Here is a 19,074-nt window from a genome sequence, read left to right on the forward strand (position 1 = left end):
GCAATATCAGATGAAATACTGCAGCCTAACCCTTTAACAGCTGTCTTTGGCATAGTTGGGGGTGAGTCGAAGTTCTCCCACTACCCTAGATATGCAATCGCTTATGCATCACTGCATGCCCGCTGTCCGATACTGAAGACACCCCCCCCCAGCATATATACATTGGATTAGGGAGGTGATGTTGGGATTGGACCTAGAAAAACTTAGGTATACAATACGTGGGTTGGAGGATAAATATGACAAAACCTGGTCACAGTTCATACATCACATCAGAAGTTTGCCCTTTGCTCCTCTTTCACCTTGAGTGCTGTTCTGGTCCTTTTAATGCTAACATTAATATTGGAGCTATGATTATAGTGGTTAAGGTACATTAGTTTGGGTCTCTTTTTTTAATATATCTATATTTTGTTTTGTAGTTTGTTGTGATGTGTGTGTTAATAAGGATGCCACCTGGATAGATTTGGTGGGGGGTTTACAATGTGTAAGAAATACTTAACTATTGATGCCAGTGGTTTTTTTTTTTTAATATGTAAAAAATGATAAATACATTTTAAAAAAACTAACATATTCATCCTGCTGTAACCAGATTTCTGTAAGGCAGAATAAATCAATATGTTGATCAATTATTAAATCATTTACTAACAGGGACTTAAGAGACCTAATGTTTAATAATCCACGTTTTATTCTTTGGTGCAGTTGATGAAGCTGTATTATTTTTTGTTTTTGAATTTTTATGCTTGAATAGTTTTTTGCTGATTTTAGCTTTGTTTTTTGGTGGTCTGGGAGCAGGCACTGACTCTGTGGGGATGGGGTTTTGGGGGGATGGCAGGAGGAGAGAAGCTGCAGAGAGGCGTGTAAGACTGCAACTCTGCTTCCTGGTCTCAACCCTGGGTAGTCAGGTTTTAGGAGGGTTAATAAATTTGGCCAGATTTCTAGAAATGAGAGCTGCTTCATCCAAAGTGGGATGGATGCCGTCTCTCCTAACAAGACCAGGTTTTCCCCAGAAACTTTGTCAATTATCTATGAAGCCCACGTCGTTTTTTGGACACCAGACAGCCAGCGATTCAAGGACAACATGCGGCTAAACGTGTCGCTCCTGGTCTGATTGGGGAGGGGCCCAGAGAAAACTACAGAGTCCGACATTGTTTTTGCAAAGTTACACACCGAGTCAATATTAATTTTAGTGACCTCCGATTGGCGTAACCGGGTGTCATTACTGCCGATGTGAATAACAGTCTTACCAAATCTATGATTAGCCTTAGCCAGCAGTTTCAAATTTCCATGCATGTCGCCTGTTCTGGCCCCTGGAAGACATTTGACTATGATCGCTGGTGTCTCTAGCTTCACATTTCTCAAAACAGAGTCGCCAATAACCAGAGTTTGTTCCTCGGCGGGTGTGTCACCGAGTGGAGAAAAATGTGAACAGGTTGGTGGTGTACCTGGGGCTTCTGCTTAGGACTACGCTTTGTAGGGAGATAAACTATTTAGCATTATGTGTATTAGTTACATTTGCTAGCAATTATTTGTATAATTTATATTTGTTAGTTTTATTTGCATTTTGCAGTATATACTTATTAGTGGTCTGGAACAGACTTTTTCCTTCTCAGAGTGTGTAGGCTGGTCATTCCTTAGGTGTGGTTGTCATAGAAACCAGTGTAGGAATTCCAAAAAAGGTCAAAGGGTATATTCTTTAGAAGAAGTGGAGGTTGCGGCATATAAGCAGAGGACAGACTGTAAGAAGGTTAGACTGGGTAAGGCAGAGAGCCAGGAAGGTAAGGTCTGACCTAGTCTCTCAGATATATGAATTAAACATGTTTTATGTCATATACTCTGTTAATTAATGGTTGAATAAATGTTTATATTATGACTTGAGTATTTGCATGATCTGTGTGTTTCTTTTCACCATCAACGAACCTGGGTGGGATCACTGGATTGGAAGTTTTAAACGAAGTAAAGATTTTAAAAGTAGGATTGGAAAACAGATCCCAACAATTTTGGGGGCTCGTCCGGGATGGTGAGGAGAGACTAACAGGTCAGAAGAAATTGGACTATAATTTAATTGGATTATAATAAAGGTAAGGGCAGAAAATTCTGCAGATATGGACAATATATACCAAATTAAGGTGCTAAATTAAACGCGGTGAACAGTTTCAAAGAAAATATATTTTAAGAGTGATTGTTGACAGATTATATGATGACGTCAGTTTCCAGAAATGAAGTGAAGTAAAATAGAATTTAAAGAGAACTGGTTGTACTTGGTGATAAACACTAGGTATTTATAAAAGTATATGGAATAAAATACGTTTGAGTGAAACACCAAAGGTTTTAATAAATACTGGAACAATAAAAGGTTTTGGTAAAATAAACAGGCTTAGAGTCCCTGGTTTGGCCAAATACATGGGGATAGAGTCCCTGTAGTCCTTGAGTTGGCACGCCCACACGAATTCCTGACGAGGGTTCGTGAACGGGGTTAGAGTCCCTGTAAGTGTTGGGTTGCAATTCCGGGGAAATTCAGGACCCTCCGAAATAAGGGGTTGGAATGGTTTTTCACTTGAACTGACAAAGAAAAAAAAAGGAAAAATATTGTAAATAAGTATAATAATAAAAATAGGTACATATGAAATTAGTGATACGAGTGTCTCAGTCACGAAAAACCGCCCCTGATTTCCTGTGGAAAACCTTGTGGTGTTAACAAAAAAGGAAAAAGGAAGTCGTGAGAGAAGTAGTGACTGATTGGGCTGGGTTGCTCGGGTCAACTCCATATAAAACCAGCTGGCTTGTGTCACTCAGGGCTGCAGACATTAAAAAAATAAATAAATAAAATTTGTATGAATAAGTGTAATAATTGAAGGAAGAAAATAATAGCGATAAAATAAAGTAACAACAAAGCAATCAAGATATAATAATTATAGAGCACTTCGCTCTCAGACTGCTGGCTTACTTGTGGTTCCTAGGATACTTAAGAGTAGAATGGGAGGCAGAGCCTTCAGCTTTCAGGCGCCTCTTCTGTGGAATCAGCTTCCAGCTTGGATTCGGGAGACAGACACCCTCTCTATTTTTAAGATTAGGATTAAAACTTTCCTTTATGATAAAGCTTATAGTTAGGGCTGGATCAGGTGACCCTGAACCATCCCTTAGTTATGCTGCTATAGGCCTAGTCTGCTGGGGGGTTCACATAATGCACTGTTTCTTCTCATTCACCTTATTTACTTTGTTTATACTCCACTCTGCATTTAATCATTAATTGATATTAATCTCTGGCTCTCTTCCACAGCATGTCTTTCTCTCCCGTCAGCCCAACCGGTCGCGGCAGATGACTGCCCCTCCCTGAGCCTGGTTCTGATGGAGGTTTCTTCCTGTTAAAAGGGAGTTTTTCCTTTCCACTGTCGCCAAGTGCTTGCTCATAGGGGGTCGTTTTGACTGTTGGGTTTTCTCTGTATTATTGTAGGGTCTTTACCCACAATACAAAGCGCCTTGAGGTGACAGTTTGTTGTGATTTGGCGCTATATAAATAAAATTGAATTGAATTGAATTATTAATATAATAATATAAATAAAATTTAAGAACATCATACCGGTAAGTATAGTAATTTAGGTGATAAGTGGAATAAACACTATGATGGAGGAAAAAGGTGGTTTTTGGAAACCGGTAAGTATGCAATTGGAGAAGCTGTTGACAGCTGCATCAGGGAAAAATGTTCCTAGGACTAACATAGCCACATACTGTCATTGACTTCTACACATTGACTATATTGGGTGAACTCAGGACGAGACCCCTGACTTAAGACTTGGATGAATACCTGCTTGGAGACTCAGGCAGCCATGCAGTTCTGACTAACCACTGCTCAGTTGCCAGACAATATACCACTGACTGCAACAGGGAATGTAACCTGGAACTGTATTTGACTTTAAAAGGAAAGGACTTAATGTTATTATTGTTTTTTGTAATAAGTCTTAATTGAATCCCACATTGTGGTGACTTTTATTTTGGTTATTTTGCTTTGAAATTACCACTCATTTCTATCCCGGGGTAATGTATGCCAAAAGGCAATGGTAAATGTTTCATTTCAGTATATGTTGAATGCAATCTTTTAAGTTGATACTTGTACATAAATGCTGTGCATTTGAATGAATAATCCAAAAATCAGTCAAGCCTCCAGCTATTTCCTTGTAAGTCTCACACATTCTAGCACCTACCTTTCGAGCCTAGCCACTGGTCCAATACAGTGTAGTTCGTTCAGCCCACCTATCAGGTCCGAGTGTTACACTGATTACATTAGGTTTGTGCATTGTATATTTAAACTAAGCCAGCAAAATCCCAACAAATATATTTGTTGCCAAATGTTTGTGATGTGGTTGGAATGAATCAGTTTGTAATAAATTTCTGTTTGCCTGTCACAAAAAAAAGTAGGAGGTAGAGCAGGCCACCTACTAATCGGAAGATTGGCGGTTCGATTCCTGACTGCTCCAGGCTGCATGCCAAAGTATCCTTGGGCAAGATACTGAAACCCAAGTTGCTCTCTGATGCAAGCGTTGGAGTGTTGTGAATGTTAGACAATAAAAAAGCACTTTGCTTAGTTACATATAGAAGTGCTTGTATGAATGGCTGTGAATGAGTAAATGTAAACGTGTTGTGTAAGCGCTTTGAGTGCTCAGTCAGAGTAGAAAAGTGCTATATAAGAACTCGTCCATTTACCATCTGCTGTGACCGGTTGGGGCTGAGGTGAAAGAGACAGAGATTAATAATAACAAATGATAAATTAATTATGATTCCTTTCAGAGTCTTTCAAGTGATGGGCAGGTGCCTCATGAAGCTTTCCTTCCATTTGTGCCGAAAAAGCTTCAAGGCTTCAAGCTCACCAAGAATAGCGACATCTGGCGGTCAACTAAAGTCAAGGGAACCTCTTGATAGAGCAGGTGAAACACTGGCACAAAGTAATGTTTTAATCTCCTGCCATCAGTAAAAGTTCAAAAAGTTCTGCAGCTCTCTCAAACACTCAAACGTCTTGCTTTATTGTGCACCGTCAGCCCTGTCCCCTTTAAAACAAGGAACCAAAACGGTGGTCACAGACAGGGAGGTAACTTTTTCAAGGCCAATGATTTTTTTGTCATTTTGTTATTCAAGTGATTGGCAAGTGTAGCACCAATGCCATGAATCATTTGTGAACACATTTTTATGAGGGGAATTGCTTTGGACACTTGCTGCTCCTCAGAAAGCTCAATGACCAAGCGATTAAATTATTTTAGAACTGCAAAGTGTTGTTTTTTTTGCCTCTTATTCTTCTGCACTGATAGGCATTATGTCAGAAATACCAGTGCTGCTTCTAAATGTGCTCTCTGCTCATACAGGCACTGGAACGTGGAAAAGGTGTTGCTCCACAGGGTTTCATTTGTGGTATTCCCATATTTACTTGTATAATATACAATTTTTCTTCAGCTGTTGTGCTAGATTTAAATTGGCCCATAATTTTGTGGGCCCTGTTACACATATTTTCCATCTCTGAGGTTTGGGAAAGCGATTCACAACTAGATTAAGCATGTGTGCAAAATAGTAAATGTGTGTGATGTTCAGCTGATTGTCAGGCACTATACAGTAGTGTATGGAGGTTAATATATCGTTTAAATAAGCTACAGCTATATGGTGGACGTTCTTCTGCTGGGAAACCCGTCAGTGCTCTGCTGCAGATGAGAGAACACAAAGATCACACATCCCCAAGCCTCACCCTCTGAAGTCCAGTTTTCCACTAGCACTTGAACGCAGCTTATATTTGTGGATCCAAAGCTGACAGCATTAAATATGATCAGGTGATCTGTGCACAGGAAGCTTTTTGAAAGTATCAATGATCATATTTGTGAAGTTGAACTTAAAATCTCATGTGTAAATGATCACTGTTTTGTTCAGGTCTGGTATCAGGGGTCGGCAACCCACGGCTCCGGAGCTCCATGCGGCTCTGTGCGGCTCGCAGAAGTACATTATAGGTATCCAATTGAAGTGCATTTTATTTTTGTCAGTTTGGTTTTTGTTGTAGTTCTAAATTGGAACATTATTGTGATCTTGAAATATTAAAATAAAATCATTTTATTTATTTATTTTCATTTCTCAATATATGTGTCACTCGTGGTAGCCGCTACCGGCTCTCAGTATTTGCGGCTCTCAGTGTTTTCTTTTCCATGGAAACCGGGTTCAAATGGCTCTTTCTGTATTAAAGGTTGCCGACCCCTGGTGTAGGCATTAGTAAATTACACACAAATCAGTGTACTCATTTGTTAATCTTAGTTTATGCTTGTGGGTCAAATTATACATATTTGTAACTTTTCTGAATAATTTAACTCAATTAATTTAACTCCATAGTTTGTCATTAATTAAAATTCAATTCAAGTTTATTTTATTTATATACTGACAAATCACAACAAGTCGCCTTAAGGTGCCTTATGTTGCGAGGTAAACACCCGATAATAAATGTGTCTGAACACTTTCTTGGCCTTCATGCATTAATTATACTGCACTGCAGTGACCTCTGAACCATGAAGAAGCTTTCCTTCATTTGTGTCCTACAGCTGTGTGGATGTCATATCTGTGAAATGGCCGTGATGTTTTATTCAGTCTGAGGCTTTGAACCGGCAGCCTTTCTCCTGCTATTTGTGAGATATTTACACCAGAAGCCGCAGTGGGGATCAAAAATTAAATAAAAACTAATTTGCCATGAGAATTGTTAAGAAAGCTACATGCACCACACAGCAGGCAGAGGGCGCTCATTACCCCACAAGTGCAGTAGTGCGGTAGGTGCTGCTGCAGCGATCGCAATACGTAGGGGAGGGGGGTGTCACGCTCCCCTAGATGAGAAGCTGCCCTGGGAGGCTGCCCATGTCGCCCATATCAGGAACTGGCTATGAAGGATCATTTGTTCTTTCAGTTCTCAACACACAGGCACAAGCTATTTTCTTGGGGGTGCTATGACTTTTCCAGTGGGAGCTATAGCACCCCTGCAAGCCGTCAGCTCCTAAATAAAAGCAAACAAAAAAATTACAAATGTATTTTAATAAAAGAATACACAAACTGGATAAAACAAAGTTGTCTTAAAATAATAAGACAGTGTGAGAGAGCATTCACTGCTCACACAACTGTTCATAACAGGCAGGCGTGCAATAATAATAAGAAGAATAAAAGAATAAAAATAGTGTTAAAACCTTTCTGTGTTGCCCTGAAGCCCAAGCCGGTTACGCATAAAACAGGAAGAGCCGCTATTACACCGATGCCCAGCACAGAACAGAGGCATCCTTTTATCGTCCTGCAGGCACGACACCAAAGTTATCACAACACTAATAAAACAACGTGACACAGAGAGCGTAGATAACATAAATAAAATATTTATAGAAAAAGGGGGGAAGGCAAAACAGCAGCACTCTGTAGCGTAGTCTGGAGTAGCGATGAAGGAGGCGCAATAAGCGACGCACCGCCGACCCAGGCCCAAACACCCAGTCACGGCAATTGCCTGCTTGAACCGAAATGGCCAATTCGGGGCTTCCCCAACTACGACCTATAATTAAAGTGTCAATTTACTACAGAGTGGAATCACATACACGATTAGAGAGAGATATACTCTACCTGAATATTATCAGAATCAGAATCAGAATCAGAAGGTTTTTATTGCCATATGGGTGAACAGGTTCACAGCATTAGGAAATTGCTGCGGTACTTCGTGCTTACAGAAAAAACAAATAAGTATAAAAACTATAAGACAATATACAAGTATACAAATTGCAAATATACAGAGATATCAGAGCTATAACTATAACACAATATTACAAAATTACAAAATATACAGTGCAGAGACTAATTAAAAGATAAAAGAATGTAAACTATATTCCACTAATATGTACATCAGTGCAATCAGACAGGTGCATAGACATAGACATTATGGCTTCTATCAAGGTATCCACCAGTACCAGGACAAGAAAACCTGAAGCAGCAACAATGTAAACACAGCCCTTACCTGCTACAGCTAGGGGGAAAGCATGAAGGAGAACCCGGAACTGTGCGTCACTGGAAGCAAGATCATAATACTCAGGTGGACGCCACCTTTTATACAACAGCTTCCTAATCCTGTGTCAAACAAAACCAAAACACGGAAGTCCAAACACAGGTCAAAAACAGTTCAGGGGGTCTGCCAGGGAAGTGACCAGGTCCCTTCTGGTGCAATCGAGGGGCTGGTGTTGAAGCACAGGAAGGGACAGGAGAGAAGAAACGGTCATATTGCGACTCAGATTTGGGCACAGGGGTTTACACAGCACGTTAAAACACCCAATGTTGTTGCTGTGGAGGAGATGAAACCAATGAACATGTTTTATTACAAGGCGACTGATTCAAAACCTCAGTAAAAATGGAAGTTAACCTGGATCTTATTGATTTACTGCAAAATAATTCAAGAAGTGAAAGATATCTGACCACATTCAATTACTTAAAGTACACTAATTTGTTTGATTTTTTTCTTTTTCCAGTTCAGTCCACACTCCATACCAGTTGGCGGCAGTAATGTACCATTTCGCTGTTTGCTGACCCATATTTGCCAATCACAGAAGAAGAAAGTTCAGCATAACAGAAAGTGAAAGTGGTACAAGTCCGTTCAGTTTCTTTTAATCTTGTGTTAGTAAACAGAAGACGATGAATAATCTGTTTGCATTACTCCTCTGCGGCCACGTTGCTTCTTCAGGTAAATTCATATTTCAAGTATCAATTTAAAATGTTTCCCGTAGGTTATAGCGGCTGAATTTCAAGACTAAAGGCCTGCCGTTACACACCGGACACGTAAATCTCGATCAAGTTCGTTTTTTCCTACTCTAATCAGAGATGTTATCATGTGATGATTACAAAATAGTGATTTAAGTCAGCGTTTTCTGACTCACAAATCTGTTTACGTAGCTAAATCACTGTGCTGTGCTGTAACTGATGCTGAAGCCAAAACCTGCTCAGAAGCAGGTTATGTTGCAAATTTTGGTTCAAATCCGGATTATTTTATTTACAGCATGAATATAGATTCTCTGCTGGGGGAATACTTTTTCTATGTGCAGCTTGTTAAACATTACTAAACCACTGAAGTGCAAACTGCGTGTCACATTATCACAGGAATGTGGGTGTATTATTTAGATGATTTAAAACATGTATAAATGTTGTTATATTTCAGTGTAATCTGCAGTAATGTAATTTAATGTTTAAATGGATCCGGTTTAAACTTTCAGGCTCTAATCTGCTGCAGTCAGCTTAGAAATAAACAGCAGCGCTGACTTGAATTAAGCATTCATCTCTCATTTGCAATGGTGTTGGATTTGACTGTTATACATTTTATGTTCTTTATAGATTTTTAAGCCCAACATTTCTAAGTCATTAATCTCACTTCCTATCCTTCTCATAGGTTTTTTTTTTTTTTTTTGGGTACCATAGGAACCATGGTTTATTACTAGGGTTTTATCATGGTTTGACTACAGTTAAACCCTAGTATAACCTTGGTCATAAACCATGGTTCTTACCATGTCTTTTATTTTACCATAATTTTTACAAACTATGGTTTTCTTAATTAAATCTATAGCTCCATTAATCTGTTTCACAAAACTGTATTACAATAACACATACATCAAACAATGACTAGGCTAATTCTAATGCAATAGCAAATGTAATTAAAAATCCTACTTCATACTTCCATCTAGTTATCAAAAAAGCTGTATAAGAGTAATCAAAAACAGGAGAATCATTAAATCTTTATATAATTTATATTTTTATTAATAAATGTAACTCAGTCTTCATTTCCTGGGATGGCAGGTCCAGCTCCAACTCTATGTGTGTAAGAAAGAGGAACAGGAAGAGTGACAGATATTCACTATTAATTGCAACAAACCCCAACAACAACAATATTGCATGCAAAGTGAGTGTGTGCGTGTGTGTTCACTGTTGAAAGAAATGTTAAATACACTTAAACTTACCAGATATTTTCTGAATTCTTGCTTTCGTTATTAAGCTTGTTCCTGGCGGCTCCCCTCAGCAGTTTATGTTGGTTGGGAAATTTCTGCAGAGTGTAATCTGCAAAATAATGTGTCAAATAAATCCCAAGTGTTTATAAACTGTAAAAGACATGGCAACATTCTGAACACATACAGGTGCTGGTCATAAAATTAGACTGTCATGAAAAAGTTTATGTATTTCAGTAATTCCATTAAAAAAGTGAAACTTGTATATTATATTAATTCATTACACACAGACTGATATATTTCAGATGTTTGTTTCTTTTAATTTTGATGATTATAACTGACAACTAATGAAAACCCCAAATTCAGTATCTCAGAAAAGTAGAATATTGTGAAAAGGTTCAATATTGAAGACACCTGGTGCCACACTCTGATCAACTAATTAACTCCAAACACCTGCAAAGGCCTTTAAATGGTTTCTCAGTCTAGTTCTGTAGGCTACACAATCATGGGGAAGACTGCTGACTTGACAGTTGTCCAAAAGACGACCTTTGACACCTCGCACAAGGAGGGACGACACAAAAGGTCATTTTTGAATGGAATTACTGAAATAAATCAACTTTTTCATGACATTCTAATTTTATGACCAGCACCTGTACAGTACCAGTCAAAAGTTTTAGCATTGAAAAAAAGAGTTATTTATGTTATAACAAGCAAACAAATATAACAACCCATATTTCAGGCAATCACACAGTAAAATGGGCAGTGTTAATGCAATTTTAAAAAGCTTAATTTAATCAAGCATGAAATACATTTCTGTTTGTCAAATGGTCAGAAAGATACAAGCGAGGTAACACAGACTCACTACAGGCAGCTCCTCCTTAAGATTAGTTAACACATGAGCAACAACACTTTTAACTTAAACAATAACAAACATGATGACCCCTGTGGCTCACAGCTGACCTGGTATCAAACCTCCTCGTCCTTTCTGGCTCCTCCATGGTCACATTCACCTGCATGAACACATGACATCAGAAGAGACACCACAACAGAGTGTTAGTGCTGCATAATTCATATTTTACAGGTGCAGTAGTTAAGATAGATTCCAGATGTTACACAGACCCTGTTCACACAACATCTGAACAAAGAGTCGCTGAAGCAAAGTTCAGATTGTATTTACTTAATTAGGCAGCGTGCAGAGATGAGAGATTTTTCACATTTCTGAATAAAAACAACAAATAAAGCAGTTACCTTTATGATCTCCTACCAGGACAAGTTTACTGAACAGGTAACGCCATGAATGAAGCACATTTAACAGAACAGTTTACAGTTCTTACCGTAGAGAAGTGCTGTCGTCCACTCCCTGAAAATAAAAAGTGCGTTTGCTGAAGGGGCTCTGCCCTGGGCCTGGAGCGGAGCCGCTGTTGTGCGAGCTGCTGTCTGTGAGTGGGCGGGTACTGTCTGGAGGGCCAGAAGCCTGGGGCGGGCTGACTTGAAGGCGGGTTCTCCCCAAGGTGCTTTGCTATCTGGGTTCTTTCCCCCACCAAACCAGCACCTGTGTATCCACAGCACACCATCATCATTCCATAGTAGGTTTAATACAAAAACTATGGTAGCATTTATTGTGTTGGATGAAAGCATGGTAATAACATGGATACAGTAGTGCATCTTTTTTTTTTAAAACCATAGTAGACCCATAGTTATGATGAAGTGCTATATGTAAACCATAGTAACACCACAGCTACCATGAAGTGCTATGAATAAACCATAGTAGTACTATGGGTAGGACCATAGTACTTGTAATCACCATGAGTTACCATGGTAAAACTGCATAAAAACCATAGGAAACCATAGTGGATTTTTGTAAGGTTAGTAAACCCCTCAGTTATCTCTAACTGGGGTTCTAGGTTTTGTCAAGCCAGCCTGGCTGGGTAGTATACCCCCCTGGATGCTATTCCAGAAAGCAGGCTTAGCTAAAACTCTTGAGTTTGTTAACACTGAGATGAGGAAAACTTCAGGTTTTCTGTTCACAAGCAGTGCTATGAGTGTGTGTGATTGGGGCTTGATGCTTCAGTGTTAAATTTGCACTTCAAGGTGGGAAAAACTGTGTCCAGTTTCTCAGCAAAAAGAACAGCCGCAAACTGATGCACTGTCAGCTCACCTGTGCAGGTCTCCCTCTGCATCTCCTCCCACATCTGTCCCACCAATCTCCTCGCCCGCACATCGCAGGCGAGGAAAAGACACACGGTTTACCTCCGAAGTCAGCAAACAGGTCTTCTGCCTCCCACCTCTTTGGAAAGTCTCTGTCTTCCACTTTCATTTGGCCATTTTTGGGGGGCAGGCAGCTTAGATGTTGCTGTAAAAAGTGCTGAGTGATGTTTTTATCTGCTGATCACTGATCAGTGTGTTATTGGCAATGCTGGAAAATCGGTTAGTGCACAGGTCTTGGCCTGCGCGACAGCTGTTGCAGTGCATCATGGGATTCGTAGTATAAGTTGGGGCTGGGTGATATGGACCAAATGTAATATCTCAATATTTTTTAGCTGAATGGCCATATACGATATATATCTCAATATGTTTTCTTCCCAAAACATATAAACAAAAAGGCCCTTCTAGATTGTAAATCCATAGACATAAGCACTGACGTATCACAGCAATGGGCCCACCTGCTCAATGCAGCGTCTGCAAGCACACAAAACAGACCCACTTCCGCTATTAAGGTCACGTGACTTACGTACAACGTACTAACTTCTGCTATCTAGTTGAGGTATGGCCAGAGACTCCTGTGGTTCTAGGCGATGCCAAAGCGTACAAACCGACGCAGTACGAAGGCTGTATGTATATAAAAACACAGCGACATTGGAGGATTTCAGGTTTCCAAAACTCTCCGAAAGTCACTGACGTCACTGGGAAAAGTCGCGAGTTTTTTTTTTCGAAAAAAAATTCACCAGCGGGGTCTGAAAAGCTGCTAAATCTAGCGACAAATTTGCTAAGTTGGCAACAGTGCCATGCTGTAACTTCCTGCATGAATTATGGGTGAAGTGGTGAGGGAGAGAGGCGGGGCAGTGTGAAGTTGTGCGGAGACAAACAAGTATGATTGTAATGTGACTAAATTGATATAAACGGTATTGTCTCATCTTATATCGTATATGAAAATATATCGATATTTCTTCAAAACTCGATATATCGCCCAGCCCTAGTATAAGTGGTGGGAGTGCTATTTACTGGCAGGCCATTAATAATAGCTATAAGAAATTATCTTGCGGGCCAAATATATTTAGATCGTGGGCCGGATGTGGCCCGCGGGCCTTGAGTTTTACACATGTGGTGTAAGTTAACAGAGTCATCAGTATCATAACTATCACTGAGACACAGGAGAATCTGAATGATTATAATTGAGTTTTTCATTAAGTTCATTTTTACCTGTGCATGAGAAAGTTTAAGATTTATTCTTTCAGCTGCAGCCTCGGTGGTTTTTAACAGTTTGACAGCACGAAAAAATAAATAGATAAATAGAATTGAAATCTAGGCGAGTTTAATAGAAGTTCCACAAATACAAATAGGTGTCCTGTTTTCGTAACATTGAGCTTGTAAAATTGTTCGCAACCAAAAGAAAAAAAAAATCAAGGGATAAAGCTTCATCTAAGAATTATTATTTATTACTGATGCTCACTGGGGAAAAGCAAAGACTTTAGATGCTTTAAAAAACAAACTTTAGAGCCTCCTACTCCACTCACAGAGGTCTAATGGGTCTTCCAGAAATGGTGACACTGTTTTCCGAAGAACTGTTTGGTCATTAAGCCATGATTTTAACCCTGTTGTTCTCTCATGTGCAACCAAACCTCCTCCGAAGCAGGTTAGGCTCACAGCATAGGTTGCCATGGTGATATACCCTGGTAAAGTTACCAGGATGAGACACAATCCTGCATCTTAGTACAGGCCTGTGCTGGCCGGTCTTCAACAAAATCTCATAAATGGTCTACACTGAAACACATCCTCAGGTGGATTAAACTGGAGGATCTGCTCTTATTTACCCATCACCACGGTGAATCATGAACTTCATGGTTGTTGGGTTTCTGTCTGCACTCATGCTTGTGCTTAACTCGGGGTAAACATACTTGGAGTTGATTGACTGTTCAGACTTTCTGGAACTGAAACCTCAGAGCTGCCAGAGTTTGTTGAACCTGCTTCCTGGAATTGGGCCCTGGAGTCACATTAGGTTAATTAGTGATTCTACTTTGTCTACTTTGGCTGTATATATATTTGATAGAAATGTGACCTAATTCAAAGTCTTATCAATTTTACAGTAAAACACTCCTTTAAGTTTTTCGTCACTGAAACCTCTGGAGCCCAGATCATCCCTGAGTTTGTGGCTGTTGCACTTGTTGATGGAGTTCAGATAGGTGACTTCAACAGCATAAGAGGACTAGAACTCAAAAAAGACTGGATTCAGTTCTTTAAGGATGACCCTCAGCTCCTGGAGTCATGCACTAATAAATGTTTGAATGATCAGCAATTCTTCAAGGCAACCATTGAGAGTTTGATGCAACGTTTGAACCAAACTGAAGGTATGGATTTGTTTCACTTGTTACTGCTGAAGTGTTTTTTATCATCCTGGTTTGTTTTAAAATCACAGACACACCAGCATCCACTCAGTCATTCTGAGGTTAGATACAATTTAGATGTAGTTAGATATCAAGCTAGACTATATGAGTGTGATGTGATGTTAAATCTGTGATGCACACCACACTTTGAAAATAAAGTAAAAAACAATCAATGAAGCTGATTGACAGTTTTTTGTTTGTCCATTTGTTTGTGATAAAGATGTGACGTATAAGCTGTGTTGACATCTCACTTTTTCCTGCAGTTATCATCACTCTCTCTTTTCAGGTGTTCATATTTTGCAAAGAATGGATGGCTGTGAATGGGTTGATGAGACTGGAGAGGTTAATGGGTTCAATCAGTTTGGTTATAATGGAGAAGACTTCATAGCATTGGACCTGCAGACACTGACATGGATTGCTCCAAAACCACAAGCTGTCCCCACAAAACTGAGATGGGACACTGAAAAAGCTCAATTTGAATACCATAAATACTTTTACAGCCATAAATGCCCTGAGTTATTAAAGAACTATGTGCACTATTGGAGGAGCTTTCTGCAGACAGGTAGGATTACATAATCTTAGGTAGCAAATGACTATATGGCTATATGACTTCCTTATTTATAAAGTAGAGAATGAAACAGCTGCCGTCTCTCTCCAGTTCTTCCCTCAGTGTCTCTCCTCCAGAAGTCTCCCTCCTCTCCAATCAGCTGCCACGCTACAGGTTTCTACCCTCACAGAGCCATGATGTTCTGGAGGAAAGATGGAGAGGAGATCCATGAAGGTGTGGATCATGGAGAGATCCTCCCCAACAATGATGGGACCTTCCAGATGAGTGTTGATCTGAAACTCTCATCAGTCACACCTGCAGACTGGGAGAGGTACGACTGTGTGTTTCACCTCTCTGATGTCAGCAGTGACATCATCACCAAACTGGACAAAGCTGTGATCAGGACCAACATGGGTAAGACTGGATCCTGCAGGGTTTGGAAACTATTGTTTGAGATTTTCTAGCTTTCAGATTAGATCCTTAACCCTGGGCTTACTGTTACTGTGATTATTAATAATATAAATGTAAATATAAGTCTGGGCTAAAACTGGAATTCAATAAAAGCAGTGAGGTCCCACACAGTCTGATGTATCTGTACTTCAGAGTGCACAGGAGGAGTAACTAATGTTGGAGTAATGTGGAATCACTGAGTAGTAATGGTTTGGTGCTCTTCATTGTTTCACTCAGAGAGGTCAGACTCATCAACCATCAGCTCCTTTCTGATTGGCTCCTCACTCATTCTTTAGTAGCTGCTCACATTTTAGTTCAGGATCATAAAGTGCTGCCATGTGTTGTTCAGCAGAGAAGCCCACTGACATGGTGATCTCCATCAGTGCTGCAGTGGTTGTTCTAGCTCTCATCCTCATTGCAGCTGCAGCATTTGTGGCTCACAAGAAGAAGAAAGGTGAGAAATCTGAATGGAGGAAATATTGAGTTTAGATTTTGGATCATCTTAATCCATACTGCCAAATGTGTTTGGATGCTGCTGCTGGTGGTGGTGGTGGTGGTGGTGGTGGGGATTTATGTCCAATTTAAAATAATCTGACAACTAAATTTTTTTCTTTGTCTGTTTCAGCTGAATGTTCTCCATCCTGTAAGTAAAAACTGTTTTATGTTTAATGTGCAGGATTAAAACCAGTTATAGATTCATGTAGAAATAAAACCTTCAGGACTTTTTGCCAGTGTAGCTTCTCTTTGTTCTTTATGTTCTCCCTCCATTGACCACAGCTGATCTCTCTGACACTGGTTAAACTGGGGGGGGGCGTGTTTGAAAGCAGGAGCCAACAATCACTGCAGATTCTCCCTTTAAAAAGGCTCAAAGAGATCCAGACTGTCTGCTTTTGTTTTACAGGTGCTGATAATGACTCTGAGCAGTCTGAGAGACTAAACACACAAAGCTGACTGTCCTGCAGCAGCTCTGCTCTCCACGCTCTGCTGGAGCTTCCACAGTTCAAAGACACAGTTTAGACACACTTGTGATTAATATTACCCACAGGTAATAACAACATTGTGGAGACCACTGTTGAACAGGTTGCTTTACTTGCTGTCAGTTAGTGCATGGTCAGATATTTGTATCTAGAACACGTGTCAAACTCAAGGCCCAGTGGCCAGATTTGGCCCGTGAGATAATTTAATATGGCTATGATTAATGGCCCGCCGGTAACTGGCGCTCCCATCACTTATAGTACAAATCCTGCTATGCACTGCGACAGCTGCCACACAAGTCAAGACCTGTGCACTAACCCATTTTCCCGTGTTGCCAATGACACACCAATCAGTGATCAGCCGATAAAAACATCAGTCAGCACTTTTTACAGTGACATTTAAGCTTCCTGACCCCAAAAAATGGCCAAACGAATAGTGGGCTTTGAAAACAGGTGGGAGGCCAAGGATCGATGAAATCAGAGGTAAACCGTCTGTCTCTTTTCCTTGCCTGTGATGTGCTGGGAAAAGAGCGGATTAGTGGTACAGATACGGGAGAAGATGCAGAGGGAGACCTGCACAGGTGAGCTGACGGTGCATCACTGCGTCACACAGCAGGAAACGCTGCAGCAAAGTCCTGAAGACAGAACTCAAACACCGAAACACAGACAGGGAACTTTATAAGAGGCAAAGCTTTAAATCAGCGACAGTTTCAGAGGAAACAGCTTCTGAGTTATACACAGGTGAGATGATCTACCTGAGAAATCTGTCAGTTCACAGAAAGTAAGAAAGAAATGGAATAAGAGAGAAACTAAGCAGCTCGTTGTTGTTTCTTTTTTCTATCACATCAAAAATGAAATTTGCAAATTTTTATCAGCTTGAAATCTTATTTTCCCTGAGGTTATTTTTGAAGAAAAATATTATATTTAATGTGTTGAGGAAAATGTTTCTGTAGCACAGCCATTCAAATTCATATTGCTGATTTAAAATATTTTCAGTTTTAGATGTTTAATAAATCCCATTCGGCCTGCGTCTGAGGCTACGTTCACACTGCAGCCTGAAGTGACCCAAATCCGATTTTTTTGCCCTTATGCGACCTGTATCCAATCTTTTCATGCCAGTCTGAACAACACAGATCTGATTTTTTTCAAATGCAACCTGTGTCTGTACGGCCAGGTCGCATTCATCCGACCTGAACGTCACTGATACTCGACAAACGTCACTATTCTGCGTCCTGCTACGCGGAAGCGGGAAGAAAAACAAACTTACTTCTGCAAACACTGAGCACGCTCCCTACATATGACGTTATGTGTCCTCTACTGTGTATGCGGGACACTTTCAGGTTCGCTTGCAGTTCACACACAGATCACAGCCAAGTCGCATATATTTGGAAATAGGAACGACCACGCAAAAAACATCAGATTTCACAAAAAATCAGAATTGGGTCACTTCAGGCTGCAGTGTCAACGTAGCCTTAGACCATGTTTGCAGTTTTGGCCTGTTCTGTGATTGAGTCTGACACTCCTGATCTACAGTCTTGACTGATGTTTTTATGATTTTTCCATTTGTCTGTGATTCATGTGTTTGTGATTTGAATCTGTTTCATTGACTCATCACTGTGCATCACAAGTCCTCTACAAAGCAACAGCATTAAATTTAATGTTGGTTATGCATCTAACTGTGTGGTGATAGTGTGGTAACGAAGTGTGTTGTGTCACTGAGAGACTGACAGTGAACAAGTCGTGTCATTTAGCAGATGACAGTGAAACATTGAAGCATGCAGCAACAGAATCTCTGCTGTAATTCTGTTGCTGTGGTAGCTTTATTGGTACAAGCAGTTAAATAAAAACTGGTCAAATGTCCAGCAGTGATAAATACAGACAGCTGTCCAGCTAGCAAACTTTCCAAAAAGCACTGAACAAATGATCTTGGACAGTCTTAGAAAAAGATTTGTGCACATGCACCAACAGAAGTATTGAAGACATTAAATTTATGCTTTTCACTGGATTAATAACTGTAAAATGTTTACCAAACTATAAGGATCAGGGCTTGTTGCATTATGATCATTCAGATCAAATTATGTATAAAGTAGGAGATATCTGCACCTTCTCAGAGACCAGTGCAGTTTGACAGTGTTGTAGATCCTCAGCCTTTCAATTCAGTGTCTAATATTGAATATGACTCTGGTGTGGCTGTAGCTCAGGAGGTAGAGCAGGTCACCTACTGATCGGAAGGTTGGCAGTTCAATTCCGGGCTACTCCAGGCTGCATGCCAATGTATCCTTGGGCGAGATACTTAACCTCAAGTTGCTCTCTGACGCAAGCATTGAAGTATGAATGTTAGATAATAAAAAGCCCTTAGTTAATCATGGAAGTGCTTATATGAATGGGGTAAATGTAAACATGTTGTAGAAGTGCTTTGAGTGCTCAGACAGAGTAGAAAAGCACTATATAAGAACTAGTCCATTTACCAAATATGAGTAACTGCTGCAAACAAGAAGATCAGAAGCCAAACTTTCTCTAATTGTTTGGCAGACCAAGTGCTG

The 19,074-nt window shown here is 40.0% G+C and overlaps 1 protein-coding gene across 2 annotated transcripts; it reads left to right on the top strand.

Moving 5' to 3' along the window:
- The first annotated feature begins 8,578 nt into the window (after positions 1–8,578).
- On the top strand, positions 8,579–18,821 carry LOC115787694 (major histocompatibility complex class I-related gene protein-like). 2 transcript variants are annotated; one of them, XM_030740464.1, is made up of 7 exons: positions 8,579–8,710; positions 14,264–14,524; positions 14,847–15,122; positions 15,219–15,521; positions 15,907–16,011; positions 16,183–16,200; positions 16,459–18,821. In XM_030740464.1, the coding sequence occupies exons 1-7, from the start codon at positions 8,662–8,664 to the stop codon at positions 16,506–16,508; spliced, it is 1,062 nt and encodes a 353-aa protein (XP_030596324.1). In that variant the 5' UTR covers positions 8,579–8,661; the 3' UTR covers positions 16,509–18,821. The 2 variants fall into 2 exon arrangements, with proteins under 2 accessions (XP_030596324.1, XP_030596325.1); XM_030740465.1 differs by having other exon boundaries at positions 15,910–16,011.
- The last annotated feature ends 253 nt before the right edge of the window (positions 18,822–19,074 follow it).

The sequence above is a fragment of the Archocentrus centrarchus genome, chromosome 11 (genome assembly GCF_007364275.1).
Source record: "Archocentrus centrarchus isolate MPI-CPG fArcCen1 chromosome 11, fArcCen1, whole genome shotgun sequence".
In the NCBI taxonomy this organism is placed as follows: Eukaryota; Metazoa; Chordata; class Actinopteri; order Cichliformes; family Cichlidae; genus Archocentrus; species Archocentrus centrarchus.